General features: G+C 39.9%; 1 protein-coding gene across 1 annotated transcript in view; it reads right to left on the bottom strand.

Annotated features, from left to right (window-relative positions):
* Positions 1-1003: 1003 nt before the first annotated feature.
* CLVS2 (clavesin 2) overlaps positions 1004-16580 on the bottom strand; it is a 101599-nt gene continuing 86022 nt past the window's right edge. Inside the window, exons 4-5 of the mRNA XM_082251909.1 lie at positions 14411-14634; positions 1004-2109 (exon numbers count right to left, since the gene is read on the bottom strand). Coding sequence (XP_082108035.1) covers positions 2019-2109; positions 14411-14634 — 315 coding nt within the window. The 3' untranslated portion in view covers positions 1004-2018. The remainder of the gene's footprint in view (positions 2110-14410; positions 14635-16580) is intronic.

Here is a 16580-nt window from a genome sequence, read left to right as displayed (position 1 = left end):
TCTTTAGGTCCACCTAAACAAAAATGTAAGGTATTATAACTAATATTAATAAGACCTTAGCCTTTAAAAATCCAGAATGAATGGCATAATATTACTTTTATAAACTTGTTTGCCAATATATGCAGTCTATTGTATTTGGCCACATTGTGTTCCACTCATTCCTTTGCTTGCAGCCAGTGATAATTTGAAAGTACATAATGCAAATTGCTTGAAGTACATATTAGAGTACATTATATATGCATATATATATGGCAGGCAGCACTCATGGGACCACAAATAAAGCGTGTAATAAAAAAAATTATGTTGGTGTCTTCTACGCCTTTTAATACCAACAAGAACCAACTTGACAGTAGTTATGTAACTAATTTTTAATTTTAGAGACACTCACAGGAATATTGGCGAATGCTTGTTGTTGTTTTTTTTTTTTTTTTTTGTAAATATAAAAACAGAAATACAGAGGATTTGTGGCCACATTATCTTGCAGGATAAGCATTAATTATTTGTGTAAACTGTAAATAACAAATACATATAAGGTACTATGTTCTTACCATGCACTACCTATTACACAATCTGTTTGAATATACTTGTCAAACTAAATTTCTGTGATGTTGAAAAACAATAGATGACCTGATCTACCACAGTGGACATTCCTTCAGTTTCTAGAAATGTATTAAGATACTCATCAGTTGATAAGCACCCTAAAGAAAATCTGTTTTGCCAATACAACCCAACAGCAAGTCCAAAAACCACTATACAACCCAACAGCATGTCCAAAAACCACTATAGACTGGGTGCAATGAATTTTGAACAAGCAGTATAGTGAAAAATATCATGTAAATAATTTTGTAATACTGTGAAATAACATAGCTTTGTTAAAGTAAATGTATTTTCAATCCTTTATATTAGGAGAAGTTATTTCTGTAGTTGTCCTTCAGAAAATACAATAGATACAAAAAAAAGGACCTTGCACACAACACTACATAGCAGAACTGCAGCGACACTCTGTGTTGTAATATTTAATTACAAATTTGTGAATAACAGAGTAGAAAAGTGGATGGAAACACTAATGGAAACACAAAGACGTAGCTTGAGCCACAGTAATAGTTGAACGGATGTGCTAAATTTAAATTGTGACTTTTGCTTGCTCTCCGTGATCATACAATAACCCGTAGTAATCAATGTACAATACTGAAGAAAATATGACTATCATGAACATACAATAATTCTGTTACTTAGAAGTACTAACCTGACAAAATCATCTGTGCAGATAGACAAACAAGAGATCTCAAAAATAGTTTAGAGCATGTCTAAACATTTTCTACTTGATGGCACTGGTTTAACGCACTCTATTTTTTTCTGGCTTGCTGTAATAATAATACTGTTTAAAAAAGAAACTAGCGTCACAAATCTCCATTACAAATTAATTTGGCACAGTACAGATATATTTTGTTCTGTTGTCCTTAATAAAACCAACATGCATTGCCTTGTAGTCTAACCTGATACTTCAATACTGGAGACACAAAAGCCCCTTCTGTTTTCCTGTTTAGAGTAAAGCAATTACGTACTGAAATGTCTTTTTTCAATATTCAGAATAAAAAGCAGTGTTGTATCTGCTATATGGCTTTATATAAAAGAATGAATCCTACTATAATAATATATTTTTTGTTTTGTAATTCTTGTTTTTTGTACATTACACAATTTTAACTACGCAGTGGTGTTCATCCATTTTTTTTTTTTTTTTTCACAGAAGTGTTGTTCAACGGAGCACTTAGAACAATAACTCTAAAGAAAGAGATTAATTTGGATTCTATTTACAAACAACGAGTTGGCACTTACAGAGTAAACGCATTAACTGGTGGCCCCCTTATTCCTTGCCAAGAAGAGAAACCCTTTTGTAAGAATACATTTTACAACATTAACATATGTGATACAATTCCAGTTGGTACATTCCAGTAGAGGGTTTAGTTATTAAGAGTAAATCTTCTCCTCCTTTGCGAGTCTTGCAACAGCGCAGTCTGCTAATCAAGTGACAGGAGAGGCTGCTGTGTGGTGTCATCTTCATTTTTGTCATTGTGTTTTAACACCCCTGGATCCACTACTGACTGAGATCTGCAAATAGACAAAAAAAAATGAATGTTATTCAGTCTATCAGCACAATGTTCTCAAAGGCCCTAGGGATAATGTCTTGACTTTCGGTAATGTGTCTATAATCTGCAATGGAAAACATTTCAGCAGTAATACATATTCATATCTTGGAAAAAGCAGTGAAATGCTGTTTCTACACAGTGCTTGCTAGTTCTTTCCTATTCATATGCATGTTGCTAGGCAAAAAGAGCTACTGTCAACTGGAAAGCAAACCTGGCACTTGCTTCAGAGCAGAAGACAGCATTTAGGCATATTAAGAAACACAATATATATAAACATCTCTACACAGTCTATTATGTATGCTGCTGATACACTAATACACCTCACTAACCGATCTGTGATTACTGGCTTCCACTACCCCACCACATAAAATTCTAAATACTAACCACAACATACAAGGCCATCCACAACCTCGCCCCAAGCTACATCACCAATCACATCTGCAGATATCACCCAAATCGTCCTCTCACCTCCTTCCAAGACCACCTGCTCTCTAGCTTCCTTGTTACCTCCTCCCATGCTCGCCTCCAGGATGTCTCTAGAGCCTCTCCCATCCACTGGAACTCCCTGCCCCAGTATGTCTGGTCAGCCCCTACCCTGTATGCCTTAAGGCGATGCCTTAAAACTCACTTATTCAGGGAAGCCTACTACTCCACCTCCACCTATGAACTGTACCCGAGCCACCTCCATCAGATCACCCCTTGCAGTTTTTTCCTTTTGTACAACCTCCCCCTCCCTTTAGATTGTAAGTTCAATGAGCAGGGCCCTCCTTTGAACTGTATTGTAATTTCACTGTGCCCCTCTACATTTGTAAAGCACTGCACAAACTGTTGGCACTATATAAATCCCAAATAATAATAATAATAATGTGTGTTATGCAAACCTTCACATATTGCACATCATATGCATTTAAAGCTGATGTAAACCCTAACTATATTACATTTAAAGCGGTAGTATCCCGCTTTTTGACACTTTTACCTACAGGTAAGCCTATAATAAGGCTTACCTGTAGGTACAAATAATATCTTAGGAGATATTTACAGTGCATGCAGCCGCTCGCGCGAGCGGCGCATGCGCTCTGAAGGTCCGGGGGACCTTCGATTAGTTTGCCGGGAGCTTGCCGGAAAATCACTCCCGCGCGCATGCGCGAGAGTGACGTCATCGCCGTTCCGGCCAATCATCGCGCCGGAGCCGTCTCTTCCGGCCAATCACCGCGCCGGAGCCGCCGAACCCGGAAGAGACGGCGAGGGATCATGGCAGCGCCCGCAGCGATGTCCGGTGGTCCGTGTCGGGGCTTCGTTCTAAGGTAAGTTACACATAATGGGCTAGTATGCGATGCATACTAGCTCATTGTGCCTTTGTCTTGCAGGTTTTTTTTTTTTTTAATTTTTTAGGGTTTACAACCGCTTTAATTCTCTAAATCACAATGGGGTGATTTACTAAAACTACAAAACAGCTGTTCATTGTAGCCAATCAGCTTCTAACTTCCGCTTGTTCAATTAAGCTTTGACAAAAAAAAAAAAAAACAATAGAAGCTGATTGGCTTCTATGCAGAGCTCCACCAGATTTAGCACTCTCCAGTTTTTATTAAGTCAAGTTTATGGTATCATAAAGAACTACCATGCTATTTGACCTAAAATACTGTTTTCACAGTATTTTTCTGGACCAACTTCCTGATTAGGCCCTGGTTCGCACTGATTGTGACTTTAAAGTGGTAGGATTTGGTCTGATTTAAACGAGACTTCAGTGCGACTTCAATGTGATTTCAATGCAATTTCTGGCGATTGCAATGTACTGCGACTTGGCTATGTCCAATCAGTGTTTGACATAATTCCAAAAATAAGAAAAAAATGTGTGGGCCCTCTCCCCCTCCCCAATCCATACCAGGTCTTTTGGATCTGGTATGGATTTTGGGAGGGAACCATCCCATTTGTTTTTTTGGCATGGGGTTCCCCTTAAAATCCATACCAGATCCAAAGGTATCTGGTATGGATGAGGGGGACCCCCACGCTGTTTTTTTCTCAAGTAATTTGCGGAAATTCTGTAGGAAAGGCTTAAAAATAAAGTGAAAAATGGCTCAAAGTCAAAGGCCTTTCAGATCTGGTATGGATTTTAGGGGGGGCCTTACATAATTTTTTTTTAATTTTGGCATGGAGTTACGCTTAAAATTGATACAAGACCCAAAGGGCCTGGTGTGGAAACGGGGAGGGGGCATGCTGTTTTTTTCTCAAGTAATTACCAGCAATTCTTTAGGAAAGTATTAAAGAGGAAGTAAACCCGCTGAAAAAAAAATGTGAAAAAAAACCTTGTAAAGACAAAGGCATAATGAGCTAGTATGCATCGCATACTAGCTCATTATGAAGTACTTACCTAAAAACGAAGCCCCCGCAGTGCCGACAGGACGGCCGACATGTCCTGCTTCCTGGATCGCGTCCTACCGCCATCTGATTGGCCGGAGGCGCGATTACATCACTCCCACGCATGCGCGCGGGAGCCGCCGTTCACGGCACTTGGCTCTGAAGGAACGGCACGGGTGGCCGTTCCTTCAGAGCGCATGTGCCGATGACGTCATCGGCTGCGTGCACTGTATATATATCCCCAAAAGGGTGCATGTTTAGGAGATATTTATAGCACCTATATGTAAGCCTTAATATAGGCTTACCTATAGGTAAATGTCAACAAAGTGGGTTTACATACACTTTAAAAATAAAGTGAAAACTGCCTCAAAGTCACGCAGATTTGGACACAGGCGTGACTTCAGTGTGATTTACATTACAGTTTATGGGAGATAAATTGCACTGAATTTGTAAAAAAGAAATACATGAACTACGTTTAGAAACGCACCGCTTCAAGTCACAACTATTAAGAGCCAAAGAAATACATTAGGTGCGACGTTGGTACGATTTGAAAATCGCATATCGCATCTGAAGTCGCACCGGTGTGAACGGGGGCTAAGACACCAACATGCTAGCACAAATGGGGGAAAGTTGTCAACTCATAAAAGGAAGTACCTGACTCAATTGCAGGATAATGAAATACTATTTTATGAAAGCTGTGTATTTAAAAAGACTGAAAACAACCTTTATACTACACTAACCTGTTACAGCTTATATTAGATGTTACTAATTGTGCTTAGTTCTACTTTAACATAACATCAACATTGCCAGTGGGAAGTCAATTCATTTCATCACATTGAATCTCTTACAGTGAACCATGCGTTAAATTCATTTTTTCTCTCTTTATTTTTTACGCTCTATGATTTTCTATTGATTGCTAAAAGCAAACAAGAAAATAGGATTTTATTATACTTACTGTAAAATATTTTACTTGTAGTTCATTGAGAGATACAGAAATGTTACACTGCCCCCTTGGACATAAGCAAACAGAAAAAAAATGAAAACATCATCATCCAGCCCTTGTATAACCCCTCCTCTGACCAATATTTTTTGTGAAAAAACAGTACCAATGCAAAAAACAATTGCAAAGAAAAAGAGTTTACGGTAAGTACAACAAAATCCAATTTTTTCCTTATTATCTTTATCATCCATTGAGGGTCCAGGGATTCAGATACAGCCAGGATGTCCTAATACAGTCCAGTTGAGGGATAGGCAACAGATACTGATGAATCCTCAAGGGAACTAGAAACTTTCTGCAACTCAGGATTACCTGAGGAAGCAACAATCTGCCAAATAAAATGAAACCCTCTGCAAGACAATGGAAGTTGCGAATGAGCAGACAAGGATAGAGGAGAGAACCGATAGGAGGTAATGCTTTTACCAAAAGGAACCCGGAGCCTAAACCAGCAGGATGCTATGAACTTAAATCATGGTTAAGGAAGAACAAACCCAGAGTAAGAAACACTGAGACAGTCCTGGAAGAACAGTTATTTAACTAGACCCTTGGAAAACTAAGGTCCAGTGAAAAAAAGACCAAGCTGTCCACACAAAATGGATCAAGCCTTATGCACCAAATATACTGGATACAGGGAAGAAAAATTTCAAACAGGGGAAAAGGTTGTCTAGCCAGACAACCCATCTTGCTAAAGTGATATGCAAGAATGTGAGAATTGACACAGCAGATCAACTCCTAAGGGTTTTGAAGCTGTCCCTTAAACCAGCAGTAAAATCCAGGGTACAGTTCCACAAAGTAATCCAGACTGAACAGGAGAGGTGTCAAATAGGCGTCCCAACAGGGCAGTTAGGGATAATGTATACCACAACACGAGACTGCAATCAAAAGAAATAAAGATGAAAAAAGGGGAAAAAAATCTACTTAACACATGGAGAACTCAGCAGGACCTGCCTAACCTTGAACACCAGACATGGGTTTAGCAATCATCTAACTTTCCCTGGTCCAATGAATCATCCATAATCCAAGAAGCAGGAAACTTAGCTTCACTGCTAAACATATTCACCTGACTGAGGGTAGATCAGGGGGTGGTATATGAGGAGCCTTCCTTACGAGGTCCAACCAACCAGATCCCACAAAATCCTTCAGATGCATATTATCCTCAACAGGGTGAAACTGCAGTGGGGCTTGAGAGTGTTTCACCTGTTGGCAGACTAAAGGAGTACAAAGCCCTCCAGTGAAGGATACTGCCTGCCCTGCAGAGGAACAAGAGCACCCAGATGTGACGATCTCACCACTCCAAGGCAGAGAGACTCTTCTGAATGGGAGTTTCCCCAACTCCCTACCACAACTCTAACAGGGAAAAAGCAAGGAACACAGGGAGTTGACCTTTTTAGCGAGGGTTTTAGACGCAAAGTTTCGCCCAGCTGGGACCAATAGCTCCTCACTGTACAGACATCTATAAAACCCTTTAGAAGGGTGATAAGTGAAAAGATCCAAAATTATTTTTATTCCCTTCAGACAAGATGTTCTGAGCATTCCACAACAGAGATTTTCAGAGATGTTCCAGTTCGCAGGACCACAATCTAAGTGCAAGCAGACTAAGAGCAATCATCACTAAGTTTAGCTAATTATGCAATTCATTTGTTGCACTGACGCCATACATTTTTTTTTTTGGAAATATCAACGTTCGCAATACCAATGATAATAATTATGACTTTAAATAAATGTCTGTAATACACATTGTCACAGCAGACAAGACTACCCAGAGATATAGTAGTGCCCATTAAAGAGACAGATTTCATTAAGCTCTGCGTTAGTGCATCAAAGATAATTTTATGATTTTAAAAATATTGTTTAACCAAAACAAGTAAAATAGTTTGAACAAAATATTTACAAAAAAAATGGTATTAAAAAACAGAGACAATAATTGCAACAGAAAAACAAAAAGAGTTTAAGAGGGAAAATACCCTAACAAAATCCTGGGTTCTGTAAGTTCAGCAAAGCAAGATGGGTCAGTTTGCTCTCATAAATCTTGGCTGATGGTCTTTGATTGAAATGGAGAGCTCCCGATTGTTGATGCCATCTCTCTTTACTAGTCCATGAAGAGGGTGTTGACAGCAATGATCTGACCCAACATAAAGAGTGGCCAGGAAACGTGAAGGCTTTATGATGTATATTAAAGCCAGATGTAGAGTGTTTTAGGTTCTGTTAATGGGGTTTATGATGGGTTAAATTGTATCTGTTTCCTATCCTTTGTTTTGATGTTAGTCAATTTGGTTAATCAATGTACCGATAAGGGATATTTTGGGATGCACCTAAAAGGTTGTTATTATAGGCGATGCATGATGTATTACAGCTGTGTCTGGAAAGGTGTTACTGCTGCTAAAAGTATCATGGCTGAATTATGAATTTCAAACAACATGGCTCCCCTGTGTCTTGTCACATCGTTTTTGGGGTGCCCAGTTCACCTTATTATCACAACCAGGAATGGGCACTAGGGAAATTACAAGACCGAATACTGTGAGAGGTATCAGGCGCCTCTGAAGGAAGTTGAGGAGCCAGACCATTAGCAAAGGGATCACCAAGACTGGTTATCTTTACCCTTGCAGAACATGAAATCCCTCTGGAAGGGGGATGTTGGGAGTTAGCCTGTACAACTAGGGGTTTACCAGAGCTCAAGAGCAGAGGATCCTTTTGAGGAATGGAAGGAGAGCTTGGGAATGGTACAGCTCTAAAACTCTAAAAACTCCTCCTCAATTGGACCGGGGTCCCTGATGTGGGGAAACTCAACTCAATAGAAGCTGTAACATGTTGTGCAGGAGCACAAGTTAGATTTCAATAAAACACTGAAAGAGGTGCCAAGGAAAAGGAGTTAGCCTGTGGGCTAAGGCAGATGTCCTCTGCATGCAAGAGCCAGAGAGGTGACATGCTTACGAACCCATCCAGAAAACACACACATTCATGCAGAAGGAAATTCTGAAGTGTTACTTGATCTTTTGCTGTGAGCCCTATGGGCCAAGTGGGAGTCAGGCTCTGAAAACCTGTAAGTACCTGCAGCTGAAGTGAATGAAGGAGAGCGTTTGAACTCCTCCAACCCCTTTGCAGACCTATTGTGTTGAGGCAGGAGCACACTTTGCTCTTTGCAGGCCTGATCAGCAGGCTGATCCTGCAGATGCAGGGTAGAAAGCACGTCATTGAAAAGATTTGACACAATCCCCCACAAATCTGAAGTGGTGACAGCAAACTCTGGTGCCTCAAAAACAGCTTCATGTTCTGTTATTGTGTTCTTTCGGGTAATTCCCCGTTGTATGTTGTATGTTCCGATGCATTACAGAAGATAATAATGTGTTCTTATTATCTTAAAATTTTGTACTCTTTTACATGAAAACTTAGTAAAAACTATTGAAATAAAAACAGTCTGCTTAGAGAAAGACTGTTGGGATTCTGAATCAGAGATGGTAAAAGAGGCCACTATTTAGGCAGGATCCAGGGATTGGAAGGGTCAGAAGGACTCTGTATGAGATGGCTCAGGAGCAAATCTGGATCCTCTGCAGGCTAAATCTTCCAGATCAGTACATCCATCTGTGTTTGGAGTGGGCATGCAGATCTCTGTGGAAATTGAGGAGGCCTCACCCGATGGACCAGGTCACTGTAGATGAGCAGTGGAACAGACTGGAAACCAGAAATCAGAAATCTATGTGGTGCTTCAGGAGCAGCAGTGGGATGATGCTTTTTCCAGAATGAATGCTGGGAAAAAGAGCAGAGAGTGCGCGCATTACCCCACCCAAATCAAACTGGCTAGATACCAGTGCTTCAGCTCGACCAGCCTTACTCATAAAGTAAATCTTTAGAGACAGAATAACACCTGAGGCTGGTTCTTAGTCTATTTTAATCCCACTACTGTTTATATGCACATTCCTACCAGTCTCTCATCTATCTGACACTGCTTTTCTCCCCCAGAGTTTCAGTACAAAAATTGACCCAGCCCCTCTCTTTTCCAACCCCAATAGTTTTGATTTTATTATTAATACAATAATAATACAAATATAACTACAACAGTTTGCACAATTTGTTAATGAAATTTAAGATACTACACTGTAAAACCAGATCTGAATCCTTATGTCCCTGTTCAAAGAAATGCTTCGGTACCGGGAACGCTGGTTGTTTGTTCCTAATAGAGCTGTGATCCTGGGCATTTCTGTCTTTGATTTTCTGTGTGGTTTCCCCCACATAGATTAACTTGCATGGGCACACTAAAATATAAATTACATACGCAGATTGACATGTGTGCATATGTAATTTATATTTTACTGTGCCCACGTTAATCTATGTGGGAGGAACCATACAGAAAATTAAAGACAGAATTGCTCAGCATCGCAGCTCCATTAGGTACCGAAACATTTCTCTGAAAAGAGACATAAGGATTCAGATCTGGTTTTACAGTGTAGTATCTTAAATTTCATTAACAAATTGTGCAAACTGTTGTAGTTATATTTGTATTAGAGCTGGTTCACACTGGGGCGACTTGACAGGCGTCCTGGTCACCTGACAAGTCGACGTGGGTCGCCTGCCATAGATTAGCACAGGACCCGTTCTAATAGGAGCGACACAAGTCGCTCCGACTTAGAAAAGGGGTCCTGTACTACTTTGGGGCGACCTGGATTGACTTCAATGATATGAAGTCCGCGCATGCTGCTCCGAGGTCGCAGTGCGAGCTGCTCACCGCGACTTCACAGGTCGCCCCGGCAAGTCGGGTCACGCCTATGTGAACCGGCTCTTATTATTATACAGAATTTTACAGAATTTTGAAATAAAGAGAGGTATGGTGGATCAATAGACTTCGATAGACTTTGATCTTTGCATCCTCATGGGATAAATAGAGATTATGATTTGGATTTATATTTGTGAATAGGACAGTGGAGGCTCGTCCATAGGGGCCCCAGGAGCAGCACCCCACCAGTTTTTATTGCAGGGAAAAAATAAATAAATAAAAATAAACAATATAAATATTTTGTCTGTTGAGTTACCTTCCCTGATTGTTATATATCTCTCTCTGCTGCTGTTGCTAGGTAGATTAGAAAAAAAAAGTCTATGTTTTTTTTTTTCTAACCTGCCTAGTAACAGACGGTTTGTCTGAAAAATAATTTACAACTGTACTGGCAGGCAGCCAGTAAGCTTCTCCACACTTACTGACTGCCTGCCAGTCTCCCATTGTGTTATTTGGAGCTCATTAGGGTGTGCCCAAATGCCCACCTGGCAGGCCTATTTAGCTCCCTAATTTTCTCCCTGCACTAAGGTGTGGAGATCTTCCAAATAGAAGTGAGGAAAGTGTGAGGGTGGGAGCAGCCCATTGTAAAGCAACCAGTGAAGGAGAGGAGGAAGAGTGGGAGGGTCCAGGAAGGAGGAGAAAAACAACACCATTCAGCACATTTCTCTGCCAGCACAGCCCAGACTCCACTGACATACCAGCACCAGGCTGCAGATAAGGTACCTAAAGCTTCATGCAAATGCAGGATCATGGCCACAGATTTGTCTCAGTGATGACAAGTGATGCTGTCATCAGAAGGCGTAGGCTGTAAAGCCCCGTACAGACGTACCGATTGTTGGCCGAACGATCGGCCATCTTTTGTCCGGTGCTGCCCTGTCGGTTGAAAAGTGATAAAGACTGCACACGAATTTTGTCGGCCAACAACAGCCGACTGCAGAAGTGATGTAATGTGATGGTTAACTTTCTGTGTGTTTTTTCTTCTTTGAGCATGCTCATCTGCTGTTTGTCGGCCGAATTCTGTACTGACTGAGGAACAATCGGCCGTTCTGGTGTTGGCCAACAAAAATTTTAAAGTCTGCACGCCAGATTCTGTTCGGCCGAAAAGTCTCAGTCGGTTGTCAGAAGTATCATACTAACAAGCCGACAATCGGCCGATCGGTCGGTGGCCGAATATTTACGGCCGACAATCGCTACGTGTGTACGGGCCTTAAGTGTGTGCATGTGGTTCTAGAAGTGCCAATTGGATAGGGGGCAATGACAAAAGACACAGTATAACTCAACTTTATCTAAATTCCCATATACCCTAAAAGACAATAAAGAAACACCTCTGTGTTACTCTGAACCCTCAAAACTACATGCATCTTACTAGGTGGTCCAGCTCATACTGGACCTTCCTCATACATTCAGTTATTACAGATAGACACAGGTTAAGATAGGGACAAGATAGGGACAAATACTAACATTAAGATCTCATGCACACTGGACATTTTTACAGCCAGTAAACTCCCCAGCATATTATCCTATGTCTCCATGCACACATAGGCTTTAATCAGCAGTTTTTGGCAGGGGCGTTTTCTGCCTGGGAAAAAAAAAAAAAAAAGAACTAGTGTGTTTGAAGAGGAGTTGTTTCACCTGTAAAAACACTCTAACTCTCAAAACAGCTTAAAAGAATGTTGAAAATGCAGCTATTTGGCATTTATGAGCGTTTTTTAGCCATAAATTTTTGTGGGAGTATAGTTTTGCTAAAAAAGCTAAAAAGGCTAAAAATGCTACTGTAAAAATGCTGCAAAACTCTTTCTAAAGCTACAGTTTTCTACAGCTTTTTTGCGCTACTGGAATATAATATTTTATTATTTGTTTTAATTTATATGTATTCCGCTGTTCATATTATTCTTTTTAAAGCGGTTGTAAACCCTATATAAAAAAAAAAAAAAAAAAAACCTGCAAGACAAAGGCATAATGAGCTAGTATGCATCGCATACTAGCCCATTATGTTTAACTTACCTTAAAACGAAGCCCCGACACGGACCCCGGACATCGATGCGGGCGCTGCCATGATCCCTCGTCGTCTCTTCCGGGTTCGGCGGCTCCGGCGCGCTGATTGGCCGGAAGAGACGGCTCCAGCGCGCTGATTGGCCGGAGCCGCGATGACGTCACTTCCGCGCATGCGCGCGGGAGTGATTTTTCCGGCAAGCTCCCGGCAAGTTAATTGAAGGTCCCCCCGGACCTTCAGAGCGCATGCGCCGCTCGCGCGAGCGGCTGCATGCACTGTAAATATCTCCTAAACCGTGCCGGTTTAGGAGATATTATTTGTACCTACAGGTAAGCCTTATTATAGGCTTACCTGTAGGTAAAAGTGTCAAAAAGCGGGATACAACCGCTTTAAGTAGCAGCATTGTATGTTATACAACTAGTAGATACGTGTCCTCATTGAGCGCTTGGGTGCTTACTTTTGGTATCGTGGTTTTGTAAGCTCTATTTATATAAAAGTTTTCTACAGCTAATGCAACTGGTGTTTTTATAATGTCCAGTATGCACGAGGCCTAAAATGTGCAACCTGTCCAAAATGTTATCTCATGCTTTCTGGTCATGGACCTGTAAAGTATAGGAAACACTGTAGCCCATCATCGAATGCACTTTTCAATCACACTTTTCATCACATGTGCAGATTATTATGAGGTAATGAAAGAAGTATTTCACAATGCAACTATTTCTTTCTTTCTAACAGAGTGACATAGAGTGGCTGATATTGATTTATATTACTTGTCATTTAGCAGTGAATGAAACAAAAGTGAGCTCTAATTCATGGATGGATGAGGCCAAAACTACATCATCATCTGCAGATAGCAGAAATGTAACTTCTTACCCCACTTCTATCCATTTTTGTATAGATGTTAGATATCATGAAATTCTAATTTTTATTAACCTAACCCTTCACAGTTTATGGTTCCACTTTAAATGGGCAGCTTTGAATGAATCTCATAGGATAGACATATGTAAGCTGCCATTACTGTCTTGTATTTAAAGTTGAAAGATCACCGCTATTGAGGACAGTAAGTAGGTCTTGAAGTCAAGATATAGATAACATCAATCCTGGCTCCTGTACTTTCAAAAGTCAATTGGCAATGGCAGATCCCTTGTTCCATTTAAGTTGCATTTTTATTTCATGTTGTGTTATAACTGTCAAACATGGACACACAATATAAATAATTTTAAGGAGTGTTCATGTTTGGTGGACTGCTGCCGAACCAGAACCAATGTGCCCAGTGACAATTTCAGTAACTCTTGGAAAATCGAAATCCAGTGCTCCATTTGTTCCTTTGTTTGGATATCTATTTTATGGACTGGCACACTGGGTCAAATATAATACAATCATGTACACCTTATGAAGTTATTTACTATGTTCACAAATGCCAGATACAGATCACCCCCTTGCTAAAGCTTCTCACCTTGTGATTTTCTAAAAATGACAGTAATTGATTACACGAGGCCAGTAATTAACCTGGTTATTATGTTTTTTTTACCTCCTGGAATGTTTGGTGCATATTACTGGTGGTGCCTTGTCACTCTGGCACTTATTTAAAACCTAGGGATGCTTTGAGATTCTGCTCATCTCCCCTGGATGGAGGTTAGAGCAGTGTGTAAGAAGTCCCCCATCAATGCTTCCTTTTAGGGCATCAACCCTTTATGGATGTATTGCTTACTTTTGTGTGGGAGGGCTTTTTCCTTCTTTTCTTTGTTGAGTTTTTCAAATTAAATCACTGGTCACTGTGATATATTAATTACTTTGAGACATGTATATATAGCCTAATTGCTTCCATTCTATTGACTATGCCATTTTTCTTTTGCATTATCATTGAAACCAAATATATAATATTAAAAAAAAAAAAGTGTTGTAGCCTGATCATCGGAGCACAGAAGAATGAGAAAATGATCTTCCTGCCTGCAGCAGACTGATAACATAATTTGAGCCTAAGTAAAGTCACTAGCTGGGGACTACATTTTATAGGTAAAAGCTGCAGCTTTAGAAAATGAAGTATGAAATTGTTAAAAAAAAATTGTAACTGTATATTGTAATATTAAGAATTTATCAATGCAGATATATTCATGTATCCAAAGGTCCACTTTTAAAAGAAATTAACATACCTCTTCATGTTTTTAGGAGATAAATCTTTTTCCACTTCGACTTTTGTTGGCATAGTATATGAGTCTACATTATATTCAGTTTCATCATCATACTCATGATCCAAAAGTGTTCTTGCCCATGTTCCCATGTCATATGGGGGCAACATTCCTCCAAACTCAGAAGGTAGGATCTCTGGGTGGATCAGCTGATGTAAACTGTTAAGATTATTACCATGTAAAAATATCTGTAAAAAAAAAAAAAAAAGGTAATTATTTAGCAGTTTGTAATTAGTGTTTAGGAGGATGTTTCAGTAAATAATTTTCCTGTTTTAACTTCATCATGCTAAGAATGTACCAGAAGTAAAAGGATTAATTTAACCACCTCAATTTCAGAGCATTACCCTGATGTCAGAGCACACCCCAAATCCCAGGACAGTTGGCTTTAAATTTAGATGGTACAAACATTTTCATATCCTATGATTTAATTAGGAAGGGAAAGAAAAAAAATGTTCCTGTCATTTTACTTTAAATGCACCCTTTCCATAGCCCAAAGTATTAACCCCAAAAAATAATCAACAAAGTATTCTGAGTAAAATGATAACTTAGAAATTTTATTAAGGGTTGAAATGAACATTAAAAATGCAAAATTATTTAAATGATGACATGGTTAAAAGATGCCCTGAGCCTGCATGTGAAGTGACACCTGACATCTGTACATTGAATACAACCCACTATAGCAAAACTGACATTTACAAAGAAAACAGATGGTGTTTAAATTGTTGGTAAATACCTGTCCCCATTGCCCTGCTTTACTTGTAAGCAAGAGAGATTACCTTATTATATACCAGACCCTTATCCTACATGACTGTCTGGTATATATGGTAATGAGGTTCTCAAAAAAAAACAACAACAGTGTAGCATCCCTCACAAATTCTATACCAGACCCTTATCCAAACAAATTCTATACCAGACCCTTATCCAAACAAACAGCCTTGAAGGCCAGAAAATGGAGGGATGTGTGTGTGTGGTTACCTCCTCCTGCACCATACTAGGCCACATGCTCTCAACATGGGGAGGGTTCCCCCCCTTTCAAAGCATTTTTCCTTATGGTGATTGCCAACCTGGCCTAGTGGTTGCAAGCAGGGAGCTTATCAAAAACTGAAAGCCTATTTTAAAATAGGGGATCTCCAGATATTCACCTCCAATCCGTGAATAAGTAAGAGGTACATGTGCTGTTTTTAAGTGGACACAGGGATCTCCATTTGTTTAAAAAGTTAACTTTGGAATAAGATGCTGCATTTCCAGTAGCAAGGAATTAGGTGAGGTAAATAGAGATAGTTGTCCACTTTACCTAATTCATTCTAATGGCTCAAACATAGGCATCAGATTTTTTTCTGCTGTTTACACGGTAGTAAGTGCACATGGACAGAGCTCAACCACAGACAAATGTATAGTGTAAAAAAAGCCTGTCCTCCTGAGTTACAAAATGCTTCACCTTCTCCAAGCCCTGGGTTGGCCGTTGATTATCAAATAATGCACTTTTATCCCTTATGCACTTACCAGCACAATGCACATTGGTAAAAGAGAATTATGATTGCAATGCTTTGTTTCACATCTAGGGTATAAATCTAAAGATGCACTAAAGGCTCACTATCACTGAAAATACTGTTGCCTAAAACCCTGTGTTAAATTGCATGCCTTTGTTAGTATATCTTATCCACATTTATATGAAGACCAGTGGAAATCATAGTGGTAGGAGTTTGAATCAACTATAGCACTTCCACGGGTTCATGTGGCGGCACTTTGCTGGGGACCTTTGTATAGATATAAAGGGTTGTGAAATTAAAGAAGAACTATTATTAGAATTATTTCACTATTCTGTTTGACATGAGACAAAGTACATGTACTAATCTGTCCAACTGTGTAATGTGCTTCGTAAGTATAGCTATGAGCATAGGTGTGCACAGCCTATTGCATTAGGGTGTGCACCCTAAAGCTCAAACATATTTGCATGTGTGTACATACAATACAGTACACCAGGGGCTATGAGGGAGGAAGAGGTATATCAACTCCCCACTGGATGTTTTCACCCTGAAAATGCTGGCCCACTGCGCTGCAACCATGTGCATGAGCCCCATTCATGGTAACATGTTATTTAATTTTTGCCACGCGTACAGCTCTGAGATGGGTG

This window comes from Pelophylax lessonae, assembly GCF_965119305.1.
Source record: "Pelophylax lessonae genome assembly, chromosome: 3".
Taxonomy (NCBI): domain Eukaryota; kingdom Metazoa; phylum Chordata; class Amphibia; order Anura; family Ranidae; genus Pelophylax; species Pelophylax lessonae.
This window is presented reverse-complemented; position numbering and strand designations above follow the sequence as displayed.